Here is a 19,831-nt window from a genome sequence, read left to right as displayed (position 1 = left end):
TGTTGACGTTTTTATCGGGGGGGTGTTGGCGTTATCGGTGGGGGTGTTGACATTTTTATCGGGAGGGGGTGTTGACATTATCGGTGGGGGTGTTGACGTTTTTATCGGGAGGGGGTGTTGACGTTATCAGTGGGGGTGTTGACGTTGTTATTGGGGGGGGGTGTTGATGTTATCGGTGGGGGTGTTGACGTTTTTATCGGGAGGGGGTGTTGACGTTATCGGTGGGGGTGTTGACGTTGTTATCGGTGGGGGTGTTGACGTTATCGGTGGGGGTGTTGACGTTGTTATTGGGGGGGTGTTGATGTTATCGGTGGGGGTGTTGACGTATTCGGGCGGATTGATGACGTTAGCTGGAGGGGTGTTGACGATATCGGGAGGGATGCTGACGTTGTCATCGGGAGGTGTGTTGCCGTTGTTGTCGGGGAGGGTTACCGTAGTTACGGGGGGTTGTTGATGTTGTTATCGGAGGCTGTTGTCTTTATCAGGGGGAGTGTTGGCGTTGTTATCGGGGGGGGAGTGTTGACGTTATTGGGAGTTATCCGGGGTTGACGTTGTTATCCGGGGGGGGATGTTGACGTTGTTATCCGGGGGGGATGTTGATGTTGTTATCGGGAGGGGGTGTTGAAGTTGTTATCGGGAGAGGATGTTGACGTTGTTATTGGGGGGAGTGTTGACGTTGTTATCGGGGGGGGGGTGTTGATGTTATCGGGGGGGGGGGGTGTTGGCGTTGTTATCGGGAGGGGATGTTGACGTTGTTATTGGGGTGGGGGGGTGTTGACGTGGTTATCGGTAGAGGATGTTGATGTATCGGGGAAGGTGTTGGCGTTGTTATCGGGAGGGGGTGTTGACGTTGTTATCCGGGGGGGGGGGGTGTTTACGTTGTTATCGGGAGGGGATGATGACGTTATCGGGAGGGGATGTTGACGTTATTGCGAGTGTGTGTTGACGTTGTTATCCTGGGGGGGATGTTGACGTTGTTATCGGGAGGGGATGTTGACGTTGTTATTGGGGTGGGCGGGTGTTGACGTTGTTATCGGGAGGGGATGTTGACGTTGTTATTGGGGTGGGGGGGTGTTGACGTTGTTATCGGTAGAGGATGTTGATGTATCGGGGAAGGTGTTGGCGTTGTTATCGGGAGGGGCTATTGACGTTGTTATCGGGGGGGGTGTTGACATTGTTATCGGGAGGGGGTGTTGGCGTGCTTATCGGTGGGGGTGTGTTGATGTTAACGGGGGGGTGTTGGCGTGCTTATCGGGGGGGGGGTGTTGGCGTTGTTATCGGGGTTGTTGACTTTATCGGCAGGAGGTGTTGACGTTGTTATCCGGGGGGGGATGTTTACGTTGTTATCGGGAGGGGATGTTGACGTTATCGGGAGGGGATGTTGACGTTATTGCGAGTGTGTGTTGACGTTGTTATCCTGGGGGGGATGTTGACGTTGTTATCGGGAGGGGATGTTGACGTTGTTATTGGGGTGGGCGGGTGTTGACGTTGTTATCGGGAGGGGATGTTGACGTTGTTATTGGGGTGGGGGGGTGTTGACGTTGTTATCGGTAGAGGATGTTGATGTATCGGGGAAGGTGTTGGCGTTGTTATCGGGAGGGGGTATTGACGTTGTTATCGGGGGGGGGTGTTGACATTGTTATCGTGAGGGGGTGTTGGCGTGCTTATCGGTGGGGGGTGTGTTGATGTTAACGGGGGGGTGTTGGCGTGCTTATCGGGGGGGGGGTGTTGGCGTTGTTATCGGGGTTGTTGACTTTATCGGCAGGAGGTGTTGCCGTTGATATTGGGGGGGTGTTGACGTTGTTATCGGGAGAGGGTGTTGATGTATCGGGGAGGTGTTGGCGTTGTTATCGGGGAGCCTGTTGACGTTGTTATCGGGGGAGGGGATGACATTGTTATTGGGGGGTTTTGCCGTTTTTAATGGGAAGGGATGTTGATGTTATTGGGGAGGGTGTTGGCGTTATCGGGAGGGGATGACGTTGTTATTGGGGGGTGTTGATGCTGTTATCGGGGGGGTGTTTATGTTGTTATCGGGGGGGTATTGACGTTATCGAGGGGTGGTGTTGACGTTATCGGGCGGGGTGTTGACGTTATTATTTGGGAGTTGTTGGTGTTGTTATCGGGAGGGGGTGGTGAATTTGTTATCGGGGGGTGTTTATGCTGTTATCGGGGGGGGGGGGGTTTATGTTGTTATCGGGGGGTTGTTGACGTTATCGGGCGGGGTGATGACGGTATCGGGCAGGTTGATGTTATCTGGGGGGGGGCGGTGTTGACATTGTTATCGGGAGCAGGTGTTGACGTTGTTACCGGGGGGGGGTTGTTGGCGTTGTTACCGGCGGGGGGTGGGGGGCGGGGTGTTGGCGTTGTTATCTGGGGGTGTTGCTGTTGTTATTGGGGGGTGTTGATGTTATCGGGAGAGGTTGACGTTGTTATTGGGGGGTTTTGCCCTTTTTATCGGGAAGGGATGTTGCCGTTATTGGGGGTGAGTATAGGCATTGTTATTGGGGAGGGTGTTGGCGTTGTTATCGGGATGGGTTGACATTGTTATTGGGGGTTTGATGACGTTGTTATCGGTGGGGGGGGTGTTTATGTTGTTAGCGGGGGGGGTGTTGATGTTGTTATGGAGTGGGGGTGTTGACGTTATGGGGGGTGGTGACGTTATCGGGCGGAGTGTTGGCGTTGTTATTGTGGGGGTGTTGGTGTTGTTATCGGGGATGTGTTGATGGTATCGGGGGTGTGTTGATGTTATCGGGGGTGTGTTGATGTTATCGAGGGGGGTGTTGACGTTATCGGGGGGGTGTTGATGTTATCGGGCGGGGTGTTGACGTTATTATTTGGGAGTTGTTGGTGTTGTTATCGGGAGGGGGTGGTGAATTTGTTATCGGGGGGTGTTTATGCTGTTATCGGGGGGGGGGCGGTTTATGTTGTTATCGGGGGGTTGTTGACGTTATCGGGCGGGGTGATGTTATCTGGGGGGGGCGGTGTTGACGTTGTTATCGGGAGCGGGTGTTGACGTTGTTACCGGCGGGGGGGTGGTGTTAGCGTTGTTGGGGGGGGGGGGGCTGTTGGCGTTGTTATCGGGAGGGGATGACGTTGTTATTGGGGGGTGTTGATGTTATCGGGAGAGGTTGACGTTGTTATCGGGGGGTTTTGCCCTTTTTATCGGGAAGGGATGTTGCCGTTATTGGGGGTGAGTATAGGCATTGTTATTGGGGAGGGTATTGGCGTTGTTATCGGGATGGGTTGACATTGTTATTGGGGGTTTGATGACGTTGTTATCGGGGTGGTGTTGATGTTGTTAGCGGGGGGGGTGTTGGCGTTATAGGGTGGGGTGTTGATGTTGTTATGGAGTGGGGGTGTTGACGTTATGGGGGTTGGTGACGTTATCGGGGGGAGCGTTGATGTTATTGGGGGGTGTTGAGGTTGTTATCAGGAGGGGGTGTTGCCGTTGTTATCGGGGGGGGGTGTTGAAGTTGTTATCTGGAAAGGGTGTTGACGTTGTTATCGGGGGGGGTTGACTTTGTTTTCGGGAGGGGTGTTGATGTTGTAATCGGGGGGAGGGGTGTCGACGTTATCTGGAGGGGTTGACGTTGTACTCGGGGGGGGGGGGGGGGGGGGGGGGTGGGGGTGGGTGGGCGGCGTTGACTTTTTCGGGAGGGTGTGTTGACTTTGCTATAGGGAATTGTTGATGTTGTTATCGGGGGGGGGGGGGGCGGTTAGTGTTGATATTGTCATCGAGGGGTGTTGATGTTATCGGTGGAGGTTTTGACATTATCGGCGGGGCAGTCTTGGGTGTTATCAGGGTAATGACGTCATCGGGGGTTGTTGACAATGTTATTGGGGGCGGCCTTGGGTGGTATCAGTGGGGGAGGGTATTGACATTAACAGGGGGTGTTGACGTTAACGGGGGCAATTCTGGGTGTTATCGGGGGAGGTATTGACTTATTTCTTGGCGGGGTTTGTTGACATTGGGTTCACCCTTCCTATCCCCCACCCCCCACTGACCCTGTGCCTTTGCGTTTGACCCCCCCAGCCTACAGTTCGATCTCGCCGCATCCTCTGCTCCACCAGCACCTCCAACAGAAGCAGCTTGTGATGCAGCCGAACCTCGCTCTTCAACAACAACAGCATCGTCAATCTCAGCCCGCCCACCAGAGTCACCCAGCCCCTCATAGCCAGACCCTGGTGGTCCAGCCCCTCAGCCAGGCTCAGCCTCAAAGCCAGGCCCAGGCCGGTCCTCCCCTTCTCCACAAGCTGCCCCTCCCCCAGGCCCCAAGCCTGGCCTCGCTTCTGCCCAAACAGGCCATCCAACCTATCAAAGTGCAGAGCAGCTCCGCTCACCTCCAGGTCACCACCAAGTTTGTGGCCCAGACACACATGGTGTCAACAGGGATGGGCCTAGGGCAGCCCCAGGCCCCAGACTCAGGCTCCGGGTCTTCTCCGGTGACAAGTGCTGCCGTGCAACAAAGCTCAGCCTCCACCCAGACGCTAGTCATGGGCCTGGCACAGGCCTCCATCGCAGGCCCGCAGTCCCAGAGCCTTGGGCAGGTTCCTGGGGACCAACCACAGGCCCAGCCCCAAGGCCAGATCCAAACCCACGCTCATCACCAGGCCCAAAGCCAGGCCCAAATCCAGCCCCAGGACCAAGTGCTGCCCCTGGCTCCAGCTCGGGCGCAGCCCCAGGCCCCCATGGTGACTCAGACAGGTGGCCTCCCCCAGCAGCAGCCTCTGCCGGTGAGTAGAAAATGGGCTTTGATTTGGTTCTCAACTCCGAGTCTGGGAAAATAAACTATAGGCTCCTCACCTGGGGCAGGGGTGTGGGGAAAAAATGAGGGGAATGGGAAGTGAGGGGATGGGGTGAGGGACGGTGAGGGGAATGGGGAACGGAGTGGGGGAGGGGGAGCGGAGTATGGGTGGGGAGGGTCTCAGGTGTAGAAGGTCTTGGGGTGAGGGGGTCTCGGGCCGGGGAGTCTCAGGCTGCGGGGTTATCGGGGTTTGGTCTCGGGGGTGGGGGGTCTCGGGGGTGAGGGGGTCTTGGGATGTGTGGGGTCTTGGGGGTGGGGGGGTCTCGGGGTGTGTGGGGTCTTGGGGTGGGGGATCTTGGGCTGGGGGAATCTCGGGGTTTGATTTCGGGGTGGGGTCTCGTGGCGGGGAGTCGTGGGTGGGGGGGGGTTCTCAGTGTGGGTGGGGGGGGTCTGGGAGTGAGGGGGTCTTGGGAAGAGGGCGCCTCAGGGTTTGATTTGTATTTGAGGGGGGTTGTGGCTGTGGGGGGATTCACTGGAATTGGGTCCAATATGGGATTTTGGGGATCTTTCCAGACTGGGTGAGACCAGGAAGTAACTCAATTCCTATCTGTCTCTGATTCTCATTCACTCTCTCTCTCTCTCTGGCTCTTGTCTCTCTGTCGCTCTCACTTTCATTGTCTCTCTGCCTCCCCCTCTCACCCTCTCCCTCTCTCTGCCTCTCCCTCTCTGTGTCGCTCTCTCTCTTTCTCTGTCTCTCACCACCTCTCCCTCGCTTTCTCCATCTCTGTCTCCCTCTCCGTCTCTCTCTCTCTCTTCCTCTCTCCATCTCTGTTTCTCTCTGTCTCTGCCTCTCTCTCTCTCTGTCTCTCCCTCTGTCTCTCTTTCTCTGTCTCTCACCACCTCTCGCTCCATCTCTCTGTATCCTTCTCTCACTGTCTCTGCCTCTCTCTCACTTCCTCTGCCTCTCTTTTTCTCTGCCTCTCCCTGTATCTCCCTCTCTGCACCTCTCTAACTCTCTCACTCACTCGTTTTCTCTGTCTCTCACCACCTCCCACTCCCTCTCTTTCTCTATCCATCTCTCTCCCCTTCTCTCTTCCTCTCCCCATCTCTCTGTCTCCCCTCTCTCACTGCCTCTGCCTCTCCTTCACCTCTCTCGCCCTCTCTCTCTCGCTCTCCCTCTCTCTCTCTGTCTCACTCTCACTGTGTCTCTCTCTTTGTCTATCTTTCACCATCTCTTTCTCCCATCTCTCTCTCTCTCTTCCTCTGTCACTCACCCTCTCCCTCCCTCTCTCTTCCTGTCTCTCCCTCTCTTCCCCTCTTTCTGCCTCTCCCTCTCTCTGCCTCTCCCTCTCTCTGCCTCTCCCTCTCTCTCTCACTTCCTTTGTCTGTCTCTCTCTGCCTCTCTCTCTCTCTCTTTCGCTGTATCTCACCTCCTCTGTCTCTCACCATCTCCATTGCTCTCTATCTCTCCATATCTCTGCCTCTCTCACTACTTCGCCCTCTCTCTCCCTCTCTCTCTTTTTCTGTCTGCCGCCCTTTGTCTTTCTCTCTCCCTCTGTTTCTCTTTCTGTCACTCTGTGACTCTACTTTTCTCTGTCTCTCTGCCTTTCTGTGCCTCTCTCTATCTCCCTCACTGTCTCTCTCTCTCCCTCCCTCTGGCTCTCTTTATTTCTCTCTCTCTCTCTGCCCATCTCTTTCTCTCTTTCTGTCTCCCCTCCTCTTTCTTTCTCTCTGTCTCTCTCTCTTTCTTCCTCCCTCTCTCTTCCCTCCCTCCCTCTCTCCCTCCCTCTGCCTCTCTCTCTCTCTCTCTCTCTGTGCAGCTGAAGACGGCCGTGGTGGGTGTGAAGAGGAAGGCGGAGATTGAGGATGAGAATGATTACACAGAGAAACTCAGTGCACCGACTCTGGAACCTCCGCAGCTCACTCCTAACCAACCCGCAGCCCAGGACCAAAAACTCCCCGTTGGAGGTCAGCGTGGCAGAGAGACAGAAACAGAGAGGGAGAGAGAGGCAGAGAGAGCAAGAGAGGGGGCGAGGGAGAGAGACAGAGAGAGAAACTGAGAGAGAGACAGAGAAACAGAGAGGGAGAGAGACAGACAGAGAGAGAAACAAAGGGAGTGAGACAGACACAGAGAGAGACCAAGGGAGAGAGAGACAGAGAGAGATTCAGCGGGCAAGAAAGAGAGGAACAGAGAAAGAGAGACAAAGAGAGATGGAGAGAGGCAGTGTGAGGAGGACAGAGGAGGGAGATAGACAGAGAGGGAGAGACAAAAGGATGGAGAGGGTGTGTGTGAGAGAGAGAGAGGGAGAGAGACAGAGAGAGAGAAGCAGAGAGACAGAGGCAGAGAGTGAGAGACACAGGGCAAGATCTACCAGACGCGTCGTGTTCGAACCGGAGCACAAAGTGACCAGTAGATGCTGGGGGAAGCCTCCGGCCTGCTTCCTGGCAGCCAGCGCGCCCCGCAGGATCTACCCAGACCTTTCAATGCGGCATGATTAGGATCCCGCCCACAATGGACATGACCAAGCCAGGCTCACTTAAGTAGATCTTAAACCTAGTAAGGCCTACTCACCCGGAATCTACCGGCCTCCAGGGATGTACGGACTCCCCAGCCGGGCGCCATCCACATAAACTTGGACTAGGCGGAACAACATCTGTGGTGTCTCCCAGACCATCGGAGGCCCCTGGCTGCTCGGGTAGGGCAGGGTGGCCCCCTGGCCCCCCCCCCCCCCCCCCCCCCCCCCATGGAACGTAGGCACCGCCAAGGTGTCTGGGTGACACTGACAAACTGGCAGGAGCACTGCCGCGGTGACAGTGCAAGGGTGCCAGGGTGGTACTGACAAGGGTCAGGGCCCGAGGGAGGCCATGCCAATGAAGAGTGGAGATGTGTAGGGCAGGTAAGAAGGGGCCTCTGGGAGGTTGGGGTTGCGGGGTGGGGGGGGGGGGGGGTGTCAAGGGTGCGGGTCCTGGAGGAGGGGAGCCTGGGTGTGCAGGACCCGAGGAGGGGAGCACCCCAGGGACCATATAGTGGGTGTCCTCACTTGGGTGGGGGGGGGGGGGGAAACCATATAGTGGGTGTCCTCACTTGGGTGGGGGGGGAAACCATATAGTGGGTGTCCTCACTTGGGTGGGGGGGGGGAATAGTGCCCATGTGTGTGTGTGGGGGGTGACATTGCCCATGGGTGCGGGGTGTGGGGGACCCACAAGCTCACTTGGAGATCGGGCACTTTTTCAAAATGGCGGCCCGATCTCTGAGTTAAGCTCCTCAGTGATGAAAATAATACTGAGTGTGGACTAAACCAGTGAGAAACTCCCCAGGGCCCAAAACAGTGACTAAGTGTCATTGAATAGCGGTGGGGAACGCCCTGAAAAACCCGCCACAAATGAAATATTTCCGTTAGATCCCACCCAGAGAGAGAGACAGACAGACAGGGAGAGAGAGACAAAATGATGGAGGGAGAGACAAAATGACAGAGAGAGAGACAGAGACAATGCGGGAGAGAGGGAGAGACAGTGAGAACGATGGAGATAGACAGATAAATGGAGAGAGAAAAGTGTGGAGAGGGATTGTGTGAGTGATTGGGGAGAAATGGAGGGTGAAGGAAGAAGGGCAGAGACTCGTGGAAAGGAAAGAGAGGGACTAATAGATACGGCGAAAGTGACTGGGAGGAAGGAGAGAGCCTGGAGAGAGAAAGAGACAGAGTTTGAGGGGCTGAGGCGGCAAAAGAGCGGGAGTGTGGAGGGTGTGGGAGAGAAGAGAGGGAAGGAGGGAGGTGCGGGAGAGAGGGAAGGAGTAAGAGAATGGAAGTGAAGAGAGGGAAAGAGTCGGGGAGCGAGAGGGTGAGGGTCTAATGAATTGAAAGGAGGAGAGAAGAAGTGGAGTGAGTGTAAGAAGAGGAGCGAGGGAGGATGGTGAGTGGGGGTAGAAACGGGGGGAAGAGAGTCAGGTGCGAGGGTGGGAGAGGGTGCGAGAGTGGGAGAGGGTGCGAGGGTGAGAGAGAAGTTGCGAGGGTGGGAGAGGGTGCGAGGGTTGGAGAGAAGGAGCGAGGGTGGGAGAGAAGGTGCGAGGGTGGGAGCGGGAGCGAGGATGGGAGAGAGGTTGCGAGGGTGGGAGAGAAGGTGGGAGGGAGGGTGCGAGGGTGGGAGAGAAGGTGCGAGAGTGGGAGAGAAGGTGCGAGGGTGGGACAGGGTGCGAGGGTGGGAGAGGTGCGAGGGTGGGAGAGAAGGTGCGAGGGTGGGAGAGAGGGTGCGAGGGTGGGAGAGAAGGTGCGAGGGTGGGAGAGAAGGTGCGAGGGTGGGAGAGAAGGTGCGAGGGTGGGAGAGAAGGTGCGAGGGTGGGAGAGAAGGTGCGAGGGTGGGAGAGAAGGTGCGAGGGTGGGAGAGAAGGTGCGAGGGTGGGAGAGAAGGTGCGAGGGTGGGAGAGAAGGTGCGAGGGTGGGAGAGAAGGTACGAGGGTGGGAGAGAAGGTGCGAGGGTGGGAGAGAAGGTGCGAGGGTGGGAGAGAAGGTGCGAGGGTGGGAGAGAAGGTGCGAGGGTGGGAGAGAAGGTGCGAGGGTGGGAGAGAAGGTGCGAGGGTGGGAGAGAAGGTGCGAGGGTGGGAGAGAGGGTGCGAGGGTGGGAGAGAGGGTGCGAGTGTGGGAGGGTGGGAGAGAAGGTGCGAGAGTGGGAGAGAAGGTGCGAGGGTGGGAGCGGGTGCGAGGGTGGGACAGAAGGTGCGAGGGTGGGAGAGATGATGCGAGGGTAGGAGAGGGTGCGAGGGTGGGAGAGAAGGTGAGAGGGTGCGAGGGTGGGAGAGAAGGTGCGAGGGTGGGAGTGGGAGCGAGGGTGGGAGTGGGAGCGAGGGTGGGAGAGAAGATGCGAGGGTGGGAGAGAAGATGCGAGGGTGGGAGAGAAGATGCGAGGGTGGGAGAGAAGATGCGAGGGTGGGGGAGAAGGTGCGAGGGTGGGAGAGAAGGTGCGAGGGTGGGAGAGAAGGTGCGAGGGTGGGAGAGAAGGTGCGAGGGTGGGAGAGAAGGTGCGACGGTGGGAGAGAGGGTGCGAGGGTGGGAGAGGAGGTGCGAGGGTGGGAGAGGAGGTGCGAGGGTGGGAGAGAAGGTGAGAGGGTGCGAGGGTGGGAGAGAAGGTGCGAGGGTGGGAGAGAAGGTGCGAGGGTGGGAGAGAAGGTGCGCGGGTGGGAGAGAAGGTGCGAGGGTTGGAGAGAAGGTGAGAGGGTGCGAGGGTGGGAGAGAAGGTGCGAGGGTGGGAGAGGGTGCGAGGGTGGGAGAGGAGGTGCGAGGGTGGGAGAGGAGGTGCGAGGGTGGGAGTGGAGGTGCGAGGGTGGGAGAGAAGGTGCGAGGGTGGGAGAGAAAGTGCGAGGGTGGGAGAGAAAGTGCGAGGGTGGGAGAGAAGGTGCGAGGGTGGGAGAGAAAGTGCGAGGGTGGGAGAGAAGGTGCGAGGGTGGGAGAGAAGGTTCGAGGGAGGGCTTGAGGCTGCGAGGGTGGGAGAGAAGGTGCGAGGGTGGGAGAGAAGGTGAGAGGGTGGGAGATGGAGTGCAAGCGTGGGAAACAGGGTGAGAGAGCAGGTGGGAGAGAAGGTGCGAGGGTGGGAGAGAAGGTGCGAGGGTGGGAGAGAAGGTGCGAGGGTGGGAGAGAAGGTGCGAGGGTGGGAGAGAGGGTGGGAGAGAAGGTGCGAGGGTGGGAGAGGAGGTGCGAGGGTGGGAGAGGAGGTGCGATGGTGGGAGAGAAGGTGCGAGGGTGGGAGAGAAAGTGCGAGGGTGGGAGAGAAAGTGCGAGGGTGGGAGAGAAAGTGCGAGGGTGGGAGAGAAGGTGCGAGGGTGGGAGAGAAGGTGCGAGGGTGGGAGAGAAGGTGCGAGGGTGGGAGAGAAGGTGCGAGGGTGGGAGAGAAGGTGCGAGGGTGGGAGAGAAGGTTCGAGGGAGGGCTTGAGGCTGCGAGGGTGGGAGAGAAGGTGCGAGGGTGGGAGAGAAGGTGAGAGGGTGGGAGATGGAGTGCAAGCGTGGGAAACAGGGTGAGAGAGCAGGTGGGAGAGAAGGTGCGAGGGTGGGAGAGAAGGTGCGAGGGTGGGAGAGAAGGTGCGAGGGTGGGAGAGAGGGTGGGAGAGAAGGTGCGAGGGTGGGAGAGAAGGTGCGAGGGGGGGGGAGAGAAGGTGCGAGGGGGGGAGAGAAGGTGCGAGGGGGGGAGAGAAGGTGCGAGGGTGGGAGTGAAGGTGCGAGGGTGGGAGAGAAGGTGCGAGGGTGGGAGAGAAGGTGCGAGGGTGGGAGAGAAGGTGCGAGGGTGGGAGAGAAGGTGCGAGGGTGGGAGAGAAGGTGCGAGGGTGGGAGAGAGGGTGCGAGGGTGGGAGAGAGGGTGCGAGGATGGGAGAGATGGTGCGAGGATGGGAGAGAAGGTGCGACAGTGGGAGAGAAGGTGCGAGGGTGGGAGAGAAGGTGCGAGGGTGGGAGAGAAGGTGCGAAAGTGGGAGAGAGGGTGGGAGCGGGTGCGAGGGTGGGAGCGGGTGCGAGGGCGGGAGAGAAGGTGCGAGGGTGGGAGAGATGGTGCAATGGTGGGAGAGAAGGTACGAGGGTGGGAGCAAGTGCGAAGGGTGGAGAGAAGGTGCGAAAGTGGGAGAGAAGGTGCGAGGGTGGGAGAGAAGGTGCGAGGGTGGGAGAGAAGGTGCGAGGGTGGGAGAGAAGGTACGAGGGTGGGAGAGAAGGTGCGAGGGTGGGAGAGAGGGTGGGAGCGGGTGCGAGGGTGGGAGCGGGTGCGAGGGTGGGAGCGGGTGCGAGGGTGGGAGCGGGTGGGAGAGAAGGTGCGAGGGTGGGAGAGAAGGTGCGAGAGTGGGTGAGGGTGGGGTGGCAAAGGAGGTGCGATGGTGGCAGAGAAGGTGCGAGGGTGGGAGAGAAGGTGCGATGGTGGGAGAGAAGGTGCGAGGGTGGGAGAGAAGGTGCGAGGGTGGGAGAGAAGGTGCGAGGGTGGGAGAGAAGGTGCGAGGGTGGGAGAGACGGTGCGAGGGTGGGAGAGAAGGTGGGAGAGAAGGTGCGACGGTGGGAGAGATGGTGCGAGGGTGGGAGAGAAGGTGCGAGGGTGGGAGAGGTGGTGCGAGGGTGGGAGAGGTGGTGCGAGGGTGGGAGAGAAGGTGCGAGGGTGGGAGAGAAGGTGCGAGGGTGGGAGAGAAGGTGCGAGGGTGGGAGAGGTGGTGCGAGGGTGGGAGAGAAGGTGCGAGGGTGGGAGAGAAGGTGAGAGGTTGGGAGAGAAGGTGCGAGGGTGGGAGAGAAGGTGCGAGGGTGGGAGAGAAGATGCGAGGGTGGGAGAGAAGGTGGGAGAGAAGGTGCGACGGTGGGAGAGAAGGTGCGAGGGTGGGAGAGAAGGCGCGAGGGTGGGAGAGGTGGTGCGAGGCTGGGAGAGAAGGTGCGAGGGTGGGAGAGAAGGTGCGAGGGTGGGAGAGGTGGTGCGAGGGTGGGAGAGGTGGTGCTAGGGTGGGAGAGGTGGTGCGAGGGTGGGAGAGGTGGTGCGAGGGTGGGAGAGGTGGTGCGAGGGTGGGAGAGAAGGTGCGAGGGTGGGAGAGAAGGTGCGAGGGTGGGAGAGAAGGTGCGAGGGTGGGAGAGAAGGTGCGAGGGTGGGAGAGAAGGTGCGAGGGTGGGAGAGGTGGTGCGAGGCTGGGAGAGAAGGTGCGAGGGTGGGAGAGGTGGTGCGAGGCTGGGAGAGAAGGTGCGAGGGTGGGAGAGAAGGTGCGAGGGTGGGAGAGGGTGGGAGCGAAGATGCGAGAGTGGGAGAGAAGGTGCGAGGGTGGGAGAGAAGGTGCGAGGGTGGGAGAGGATGCGAGGGTGGGAGAGAAGGTGAGAGGGTGGGAGAGAAGGTGAAAGGGTCGGAGAGAAGGTGAGAGGGTGGGAGAGGATGCGAGGGTGGGAGAGAAGGTGAGAGGGTGGGAGAGAAGGTGCGAGGGTGGGAGAGGGTGGGAGCGAAGATGCGAGAGTGGGAGAGAAGGTGCGAGGGTGGGAGAGAAGGTGCGAGGGTGGGAGTGGATGCGAGGGTGGGAGAGAAGGTGAGAGGGTGGGAGAGAAGGTGAGAGGGTGGGAGAGAAGGTGAAAGGGTCGGAGAGAAGGTGAGAGGGTGTGAGAGAAGGTGCGAGGGTGGGAGAGAAGGTGCGAGGGTGGGAGAGAAGGTGCGAGGGTGGGAGAGAAGCTGCGAGGGTGGGAGAGAAGGTGCGAGGGTGGGAGAGAAGGTGCGATGGTGGGAGGGAATGTGCGAGGGTGGGAGAGAAGGTGCGAGGGTGGGAGAGAAGGTGCGAGGGTGGGAGAGAGGGTGCGAGGGTGGGAGAGGGTGCGATGATGGGAGAGAAGGTGTGAGGGTGGGTGAGGGTGCGAGGGTGGGAGAGAAGGTACGAGGGTGGGAGAGAAGGTACGAGGGTGGGAGAGAAGGTACGAGGGTGGGAGAGAAGGTGCGAGGGTGGGAGCGAAGGTGCGAGGGTGGGAGAGAAGGTGGGAGCGGGTGCGAGGGTGGGAGAGAAGGTGCGAGGGTGGGAGAGAAGGTGCGAGGGTGGGAGAGAAGGTGCGAGGGTGGGAGAGAAGGTGCGAGGGTGGGAGAGAAGGTGCGAGGGTGGGAGAGAAGGTGCGAGGGTGGGAGAGAAGGTGCGAGGGTGGGAGAGAAGGTGCGAGTGTGGGAGAGAAGGTGCGAGGGTGGGAGGGAGGGTGCGAGGATGGGAGAGAAGGTGCGAGAGTGGGAGAGAAGGTGGGAGAGAAGGTGAGAAAGTGGGAGAGAGGGTGGGAGCTGGTGCGAGGGTGACAGCGGGTGCGAGGGTGGGAGAGAAGGTGCGAGGGTGAGAGAGAAGGTGCGAGGGTGGGAGCAGGTGCGAGGGTGGGAGAGAAGGTGCGAAAGTGGGAGAGAAGGTGCGAGGGTGGGAGAGAAGGTGTGAGGGTGGGAGAGAAGGTGCGAGGGTGGGAGAGGGTGCGAGGGGGGGAGAAGGTGCGAGGGTGGGAGAGAAGGTGCGAGGGTGGGAGAGAAGGTGCGAGGGTGGGAGAGGGTGCGAGGGTGGGAGAGGAGGTGCGAGGGTGGGAGAGAAGGTGCGAGGGTGGGAGAGAAGGTGAGAGGGTGCGAGGGTGGGAGAGAAGGTGCGAGGGTGGGAGTGGGAGCGAGGGTGGGAGTGGGAGCGAGGGTAGGAGAGAAGGTGCGAGGGTGGGAGAGAAGGTGCGAGAGTGGGAGAGAAGGTGCGAGGGTGGGAGAGAAGGTGCGAGGGTGGGAGAGGGTGCGAGGGTGGGAGAGGGTGCGAGGGTGGGAGAGAAGGTGCGAGGGTGGGAGAGGGTGCGAGGGTGGGAGAGGAGGTGCGAGGGTGGGAGAGGAGGTGCGAGGGTGGGAGAGAAGGTGCGAGGGTGGGAGAGAAGGTGCGAGGGTGGGAGAGAAGGTGCGAGGGTGGGAGAGAAGGTGCGAGGGTGGGAGAGAAAGTGCGAGGGTGGGAGAGAAAGTGCGAGGGTGGGAGAGAAGGTGCGAGGGTGGGAGAGAAGGTGCGAGGGTGGGAGAGAAGGTGCGAGGGTGGGAGAGAGAGTGCGAGCGTGGGAAACAGGGTGCGAGGGTGAGAGAGCGGGTGGGAGAGAAGGTGCGAGGGTGGGAGAGAAGGTGCAAGGGTGGGAGAGAGGGTGGGAGAGAAGGTGCGAGGGTGGGAGAGAAGGTGCGAGGGTGGGAGTGAAGGTACGAGGGTGGGAGTGAAGGTGCGAGGGTGGGAGAGAAGGTGCGAGGGTGGGAGAAAAGGTGCGAGGGTGGGAGAGACGGTGCGAGGGTGGGAGAGAAGGTGCGACGGTGGGAGAGAAGGTGAGAGGGTGGGTGTGAAGGTGGGAGAGAAGGTGCGAGGGTGGGAGAGAAGGTGCGAGTGTGGTAGAGAGGGTGCGAGAGTGGGAGAGAAGGTGCGAGAGTGGGAGAGAAGGTGCGAGGGTGGGAGAGAAGGTGCAAAAGTGGGATAGAGTGTGGGAGCGGGTGGGAGCGGGTGCGAGGGTGGGAGCGGGTGCGAGGGTGGGAGCGGGTGCGAGGGTGGGAGCGGGTGCGAGGGCGGGAGAGAAGGTGCAAGGGTGGGAGAGAAGGAGCGAGGGTGGGAGCAGGTGCGAGGGTGGGAGAGAAGGTGCGAGGGTGGGAGAGAAGGTGCGAGGGTGGGAGAGAAGGTGCGAGGGTGGGAGAGAAGGTGCGAGGGTGGGAGAGAAGGTGCGAGGGTGGGAGAGAAGGTGCGAGGGTGGGAGAGAAGGTGCGAGGGTGGGAGAGAAGGTGCGAGGGTGGGAGAGAAGGTGCGAGGGTGGGAGAGAAGGTGCGAGGGTGGGAGAGAAGGTGCGAGGGTGGGAGAGAAGGTGCGAGGGTGGGAGAGAAGGTGCGAGGGTGGGAGCGGGTGCGAGGGTGGGAGCGGGTGCGAGTGTGGGAGAGAAGGTGCGATGGTGGCAGAGGAGGTGCGAGGGTGGGAGAGGAGGTGCGAGGGTGGCAGAGATGGTGCGAGGGTGGCAGAGATGGTGCGAGGGTGGCAGAGATGGTGCGAGGGTGGCAGAGATGGTGCGAGGGTGGCAGAGATGGTGCGAGGGTGGCAGAGGAGGTGCGAGGGTGGGAGAGAAGGTGCGAGGGTGGGAGAGAAGGTGCGAGGGTGGGAGAGAAGGTGCGAGGGTGGGAGAGAAGGTGCGAGGGTGGGAGAGAAGGTGCGAAGGTGGGAGAGAAGGTGCGAGGGTGGGATGCGAGGGTGGGAGAGAAGGTGCGAGGGTGGGAGAGAAGGTGTGAGGGTGGGAGCGGGTACGAGGGTGAGAGAGAAAGTGCGAGGGTGGGGTGCGAGGGTGGGAGAGAAGGTGCGAGGGTAGGAGAGAAGGTGCGAGGGTGGGAGAGAAGGTGCGAGGGTGGGAGAGAAGGTGCGAGGGTGGGAGAGAAGGTGCGAGCGTGGGAGAGAAGGTGCGAGGGTGGGCGAGACGGCGAGAGGGTGCGAGTGTGGGAGAGAAGGTGCGAGGGTGGGAGAGAAGGTGCGAGGGTGGGAGAGAAGGTGCGAGGGTGGGAGAGAAGGTGCGAGGGTGGGAGAGAAGGTGCGAGGGTGGGAGAGAAGGTGCGAGGGTGGGAGAGAAGGTGCGAGGGTGGGAGAGAAGGTGAGAGGGTGGGTGCGAAGGTGCGAGGGTGGGAGAGAATGTGCGAGGGTGGGAGAGAAGGTGCGAGGGTGGGAGAGAAGGTGCGAGGGTGGGAGAGAGGGTGCGAGGATGGGAGAGAGGGTGCGAGGATGGGAGAGAGGGTGCGAGGATGGGAGAGAAGGTGCGACAGTGGGAGAGAAGGTGCGAGAGTGGGAGAGAAGGTGCGAGGGTGGGGGAGAAGGTGCGAAAGTGGGAGAGAGGGTGGGAGCGGGTGCGAGGGCGGGAGCGGGTGCGAGGGCGGGAGAGAAGGTGCGAGGGTGGGAGAGATGGTGCAAGGTTGGGAGAGAAGGTACGAGGGTGGGAGCAGGTGCGAAGGTGGGAGAGAAGGTGCGAAAGTGGGAGAGAAGGTGCGAGGTTGGGAGCGGGTGCGAGGGTGGGAGAGAAGGTGCGAGGGTGGGAGAGAAGGTGCGAGGGTGGGAGAGAAGGTACGAGGGTGGGAGAGAAGGTGCGAGGGTGGGAGAGAAGGTGCGAGGGTGGGAGCGGGTGCGAGGGTGGGAGAGAAGGTGCGAGGGTGGGAGAGAAGGTGCGAGGGTGGGGTGGCAGAGGAGGTGCGATGGTGGCAGAGAAGGTGCGAGGGTGGCAGAGAAGGTGCGAGGGTGGGAGAGAAGGTGCGAGGGTGGGAGAGAAGGTGCGATGGTGGGAGAGAAGGTGCGATGGTGGGAGAGAAGGTGCGAGGGTGGGAGAGAAGGTGCGAGGGTGGGAGAGAAGGTGGGAGAGAAGGTGGGAGAGAAGGTGCGAGGGTGGGAGAGAAGGTGCGAGGGTGGGAGAGAAGGTGCGAGGGTGGGAGAGAAGGTGCGAGGGTGGGAGAGAAGGTGCGAGGGTGGGAGAGAAGGTGCGAGGGTGGGAGAGAAGGTGCGAGGGTGGGAGAGAAGGTGCGAGGGTGGGAGAGAAGGTGCGAGGGTGGGAGAGAAGGTGCGAGGGTGGGAGAGGTGGTGCGAGGGTGGGAGAGAAGGTGCGAGGGTGGGAGAGAAGGTGCGAGGGTGGGAGAGGGTGGGAGCGAAGATGCGAGAGTGGGAGAGAAGGTGCGAGGGTGGGAGAGAAGGTGCGAGGGTGGGAGAGGATGCGAGGGTGTGAGAGAAGGTGAGAGGGTGGGAGAGAAGGTGAGAGGGTGGGAGAGAAGGTGAGAGGGTGGGAGAGAAGGTGAAAGGGTGGAAGAGAAGGTGAGAGGGTGGGAGGGAATGTGCGAGGGTGGGAGAGAAGGTGCGAGGGTGGGAGAGAAGGTGCGAGGGTGGGAGAGAAGGTGCGAGGGTGGGAGAGGGTGCGATGATGGGAGAGAAGGTGCGAGGGTGGGTGAGGGTGCGAGGGTGGGAGAGAAGGTACGAGGGTGGGAGAGAAGGTACGAGGGTGGGAGAGAAGGTGCGAGGGTGGGAGAGAATGTGCGAGGGTGGGAGAGAAGGTGGGAGCGGGTGCGAGGGTGGGAGAGAAGGTGCGAAGGTGGGAGTGAAGTTGCGAGGGTGGGAGAGAAGGTGCGAGGGTGGGAGAGAAGGTGTGAGTGTGGGAGAGAAGGTGGGAGGGAGGGTGCGAGGATGGGAGAGAAGGTGCGACGGTGGGAGAGAGGGTGCGAGGGTGGGAGAGGAGGTGCGAGGGTGGGAGAGAAGGTGCGAGGGTGGGAGAGAAGGTGAGAGGGTGCGAGGGTGGGAGAGAAGGTGCGAGGGTGGGAGAGAAGGTGCGAGGGTGGGAGAGAAGGTGCGCGGGTGGGAGAGAAGGTGCGAGGGTTGGAGAGAAGGTGAGAGGGTGCGAGGGTGGGAGAGAAGGTGCGAGGGTGGGAGAGGGTGCGAGGGTGGGAGAGGAGGTGCGAGGGTGGGAGAGGAGGTGCGAGGGTGGGAGAGGAGGTGCGAGGGTGGGAGAGGAGGTGCGAGGGTGGGAGAGGAGGTGCGAGGGTGGGAGAGAAAGTGCGAGGGTGGGAGAGAAAGTGCGAGGGTGGGAGAGAAGGTGCGAGGGTGGGAGAGAAAGTGCGAGGGTGGGAGAGAAGGTGCGAGGGTGGGAGAGAAGGTTCGAGGGAGGGCTTGAGGCTGCGAGGGTGGGAGAGAAGGTGCGAGGGTGGGAGAGAAGGTGAGAGGGTGGGAGATGGAGTGCAAGCGTGGGAAACAGGGTGAGAGAGCAGGTGGGAGAGAAGGTGCGAGGGTGGGAGAGAAGGTGCGAGGGTGGGAGAGAAGGTGCGAGGGTGGGAGAGAGGGTGGGAGAGAAGGTGCGAGGGTGGGAGAGGAGGTGCGAGGGTGGGAGAGGAGGTGCGATGGTGGGAGAGAAGGTGCGAGGGTGGGAGAGAAAGTGCGAGGGTGGGAGAGAAAGTGCGAGGGTGGGAGAGAAAGTGCGAGGGTGGGAGAGAAGGTGCGAGGGTGGGAGAGAAGGTGCGAGGGTGGGAGAGAAGGTGCGAGGGTGGGAGAGAAGGTGCGAGGGTGGGAGAGAAGGTTCGAGGGAGGGCTTGAGGCTGCGAGGGTGGGAGAGAAGGTGCGAGGGTGGGAGAGAAGGTGAGAGGGTGGGAGATGGAGTGCAAGCGTGGGAAACAGGGTGAGAGAGCAGGTGGGAGAGAAGGTGCGAGGGTGGGAGAGAAGGTGCGAGGGTGGGAGAGAAGGTGCGAGGGTGGGAGAGAGGGTGGGAGAGAAGGTGCGAGGGTGGGAGAGAAGGTGCGAGGGGGGGGAGAGAAGGTGCGAGGGGGGGAGAGAAGGTGCGAGGGGGGGAGAGAAGGTGCGAGGGTGGGAGTGAAGGTGCGAGGGTGGGAGAGAAGGTGCGAGGGTGGGAGAGAAGGTGCGAGGGTGGGAGAGAAGGTGCGAGGGTGGGAGAGAAGGTGCGAGGGTGGGAGAGAGGGTGCGAGGGTGGGAGAGAGGGTGCGAGGATGGGAGAGATGGTGCGAGGATGGGAGAGAAGGTGCGACAGTGGGAGAGAAGGTGCGAGGGTGGGAGAGAAGGTGCAAGGGTGGGAGAGAAGGTGCGAAAGTGGGAGAGAGGGTGGGAGCGGGTGCGAGGGTGGGAGCGGGTGCGAGGGCGGGAGAGAAGGTGCGAGGGTGGGAGAGATGGTGCAATGGTGGGAGAGAAGGTACGAGGGTGGGAGCAAGTGCGAAGGGTGGAGAGAAGGTGCGAAAGTGGGAGAGAAGGTGCGAGGGTGGGAGAGAAGGTGCGAGGGTGGGAGAGAAGGTGCGAGGGTGGGAGAGAAGGTGCGAGGGTGGGAGAGAGGGTGGGAGCGGGTGCGAGGGTGGGAGCGGGTGCGAGGGTGGGAGCGGGTGCGAGGGTGGGAGCGGGTGGGAGAGAAGGTGCGAGGGTGGGAGAGAAGGTGCGAGAGTTGGTGAGGGTGGGAGGGTGGGGTGGCAAAGGAGGTGCGATGGTGGCAGAGAAGGTGCGAGGGTGGGAGAGAAGGTGCGATGGTGGGAGAGAAGGTGCGAGGGTGGGAGAGAAGGTGCGAGGGTGGGAGAGAAGGTGCGAGGGTGGGAGAGAAGGTGGGAGAGAAGGTGCGACGGTGGGAGAGATGGTGCGAGGGTGGGAGAGAAGGTGCGAGGGTGGGAGAGGTGGTGCGAGGGTGGGAGAGGTGGTGCGAGGGTGGGAGAGGTGGTGCGAGGGTGGGAGAGAAGGTGCGAGGGTGGGAGAGAAGGTGCGAGGGTGGGAGAGAAGGTGCGAGGGTGGGAGAGGTGGTGCGAGGCTGGGAGAGAAGGTGCGAGGGTGGGAGAGAAGGTGAGAGGTTGGGAGAGAAGGTGCGAGGGTGGGAGAGAAGGTGCGAGGGTGGGAGAGAAGGTGCGAGGGTGGGAGAGAAGGTGGGAGAGAAGGTGCGACGGTGGGAGAGAAGGTGCGAGGGTGGGAGAGAAGGCGCGAGGGTGGGAGAGGTGGTGCGAGGGTGGGAGAGGTGGTGCGAGGGTGGGAGAGGTGGTGCGAGGGTGGGAGAGGTGGTGCGAGGGTGGGAGAGAAGGTGCGAGGGTGGGAGAGAAGGTGCGAGGGTGGGAGAGAAGGTGCGAGGGTGGGAGAGAAGGTGCGAGGGTGGGAGAGGTGGTGC

The 19,831-nt window shown here is 61.1% G+C and overlaps 1 protein-coding gene across 2 annotated transcripts in view; it reads left to right on the top strand.

The window, feature by feature from the left end:
• Positions 1 to 19,831, top strand: part of LOC140392859 (polyhomeotic-like protein 1) — a 210,658-nt gene that overhangs the window by 71,586 nt on the left and 119,241 nt on the right. For both annotated transcript variants that reach the window (XM_072478601.1, XM_072478600.1), the window contains 2 exons: positions 4,034 to 4,734; positions 6,566 to 6,713. In XM_072478601.1, the coding sequence (XP_072334702.1) occupies positions 4,034 to 4,734; positions 6,566 to 6,713 (849 nt within the window). The remainder of the gene's footprint in view (positions 1 to 4,033; positions 4,735 to 6,565; positions 6,714 to 19,831) is intronic.

Source organism: Scyliorhinus torazame, chromosome 16 (genome assembly GCF_047496885.1).
Source record: "Scyliorhinus torazame isolate Kashiwa2021f chromosome 16, sScyTor2.1, whole genome shotgun sequence".
Classification (NCBI taxonomy): Eukaryota; Metazoa; Chordata; class Chondrichthyes; order Carcharhiniformes; family Scyliorhinidae; genus Scyliorhinus; species Scyliorhinus torazame.
Note: the sequence above shows the minus strand (reverse complement) of the source record. Positions and strands in the feature narration are given on the sequence as shown.